Source organism: Lipotes vexillifer, unplaced genomic scaffold (genome assembly GCF_000442215.2).
Source record: "Lipotes vexillifer unplaced genomic scaffold, Lipotes_vexillifer_v1.1 scaffold189, whole genome shotgun sequence".
NCBI lineage: Eukaryota > Metazoa > Chordata > Mammalia > Artiodactyla > Lipotidae > Lipotes > Lipotes vexillifer.
Window position 1 is genome coordinate 3,628,086 of NW_006785816.1, and position 2,136 is coordinate 3,630,221.

At 42.0% G+C, this 2,136-nt stretch overlaps 1 protein-coding gene across 4 annotated transcripts in view; it reads right to left on the minus strand.

Annotated features, from left to right (window-relative positions):
* Nucleotides 1-839: 839 nt before the first annotated feature.
* Nucleotides 840-2,136, minus strand: part of SELE (selectin E) — a 7,521-nt gene continuing 6,224 nt past the window's right edge. For 2 of the 4 annotated variants that reach the window (XM_007458127.1, XM_007458125.1), the window contains 3 exons: nucleotides 1,772-1,882; nucleotides 1,009-1,030; nucleotides 846-903 (listed from right to left, as the gene is read on the minus strand). In XM_007458127.1, coding sequence (XP_007458189.1) covers nucleotides 846-903; nucleotides 1,009-1,030; nucleotides 1,772-1,882 — 191 coding nt within the window. Of the gene's footprint in view, nucleotides 904-1,008; nucleotides 1,031-1,676; nucleotides 1,883-2,136 lie in introns of those variants that run through there. The other 2 variants (XM_007458126.1, XM_007458124.1) reach the window with 2 other exon arrangements.

The following is a 2,136-nucleotide window of genomic DNA, read 5'->3' on the forward strand; positions in this document are numbered from 1 at the left end:
GCACCACAACTACTGAGCCTGCGCTCTAGAGCCCGCGAGCCACAACTACTGAGCCCATGTGCCACAACTACTGAAGCCCGCGCGCCTAGGGCCTGTGCTCCACAACAAGAGAAGCCACCGCAGTGAGAAGCCCGCGCGCAGCAAGAAGGGGAGTCCCCACTCGCCGCAACTAGAGAAAGCCTGCGGGCAGCAATGAAGACCCAACACAGCCGAAAATAAAATAAATAAATAAATTTTTTAAAAATAATAGAGGAAATTGGAGGGCATGAGGGGCTATGCTGGAACTCTGTACTTTCTACTGAATTTTCTGTGAACCTGAAACTGCACACACAAAAATGTCTATTAATTTAAAAAAATCTATTCAGAGGGGACTTGAGCCTTCCAAATTCTCACAAAGCAGAGCAGAGTGGTTAAGAACACGGATTTTAGAGCCAGACTGCCTGGGTGTGAATCCGGGCTATACCACTTACTAGTTTTGAGATTTTAGGCATTAAGTTCTCTGTGCCTCATCTTCTTCATCTATATAATAATAAATACAATAGCCCTTATCTCATATAATTCCTAGCTTAGAACGGTTCCTAGAACATAGTAAGTGCCATATAAGCGTTAGCTATTATTATTATTCATGTTCATAAATGAAATGACTCCATAAAGTCCAGATCCTTGTTCCTTTCCTCTCCTCCGACAATAAAATGAAACAACTTTCCCTAAAATAACATGAAAGTGGTGACTTCCTCCCTAGACACTGCAGGTTCACAAGGTTCCAGGAGCAACAGAACATGTAGAGAAGATATCTTCTTTCAAAACCATATGTGATTTTCAAGTCTTACCTGATTCCTTTGGACTTAAATTAACTCGGAAAGCATTTGGTAGGATCCATCTGATTGAAGGCTTTGGCAGCTGCTGTGGAATACATGAGAACACTAAGTAAAGCACTGGTTTCCAGCATGAAGAGAGAAAAATGTGTAAAATGTTCAATGGCATGCTTTATACAAGAGTGCAGCTTACCTGGCAGGAACAAATTTTTTTGCTGCAAGAGAAAGAAAACCATTCATTTGGACTAAATGACTTTTAAGGATACATTAAATCTTGAAACAATATGACTCTTTTCATCAGGGGTTGCAAACTCAGTACCTACACGGCCCCTGTCATTATCAGAGCCCAGACACAGCTTGGTGGCAACAAGGGGGCAGGGCAGGGGATGCAAAGTGCACACTTATGCAAAGGACACAGCAGCTTCCTAATGCAAGCGGACAGCAACATGCTCTGCTTGCCAGGTTCTGCTGTCTTCCAATTTGCCATGAGAAATCTCAGATCTGGATTAGATGTGAAATTTCCTATTCTGTAAATGTCAGAACTTAAAGACTCTGTAGGTCAAACAAACCAGGAGTGTGGCTAGATGTGTTTGCATATCCCCTGAGATACTCCCATATTTAAGCCTGTATTCCAAATAAAAGTTTTGGAAACATTTTATTGATTTTCCCAGGACCACTAATTATGGCAGCCTCATTGCAACAACTCCCAGGGGGACCACAGCATTCAATGTGAATAGCATCCCCTGGAGTTGTACAATGTTAGCACACTAACATTTGTATTTCCTGAAGCTCTTTCCGTAAGACTTCTGCTTAATTACCCTGCAGTTTATTAGTGTTTAATAACTAGTGACTAGATTCTAATTACTTTTTAAATCTGTGAGAGATAACATGACTCATCAATGAGAAAATAATTTTTTTCAAAAACCTTTTTGCAGTACATTCATAAATGCCCTTACCTTTCTTCTGAAGGCGTTTCAGAAGCCAGAGGAGAAATGATGCTAATGTCATGAGGGAGACCCCAGCAGCAGAAAGTCCAACTGCCAAGGGAGTTTGGGACTTAGAAGGAGCTAAGGAAACAGAGGGGGGTAAACTGTCATGAGAAGGAATTAAATTCAAAGTCTTTCTGTTCTGTCCATTTGCCCTTTTCTTTGTACACTGATTACAGTGTACAAAGCAGAAGAGTCATCTAGTTCAATACATGAGGCAGAGACATGGTACGGCCTTAGAGATCAGCCCCAAACCACCTTTTGCGAGCTTATCTCGCAGCCTGGCACACCTTCGTTAACCTCTCTCTCTCTCTCTCTCTCTCTCTCTCTTCCTC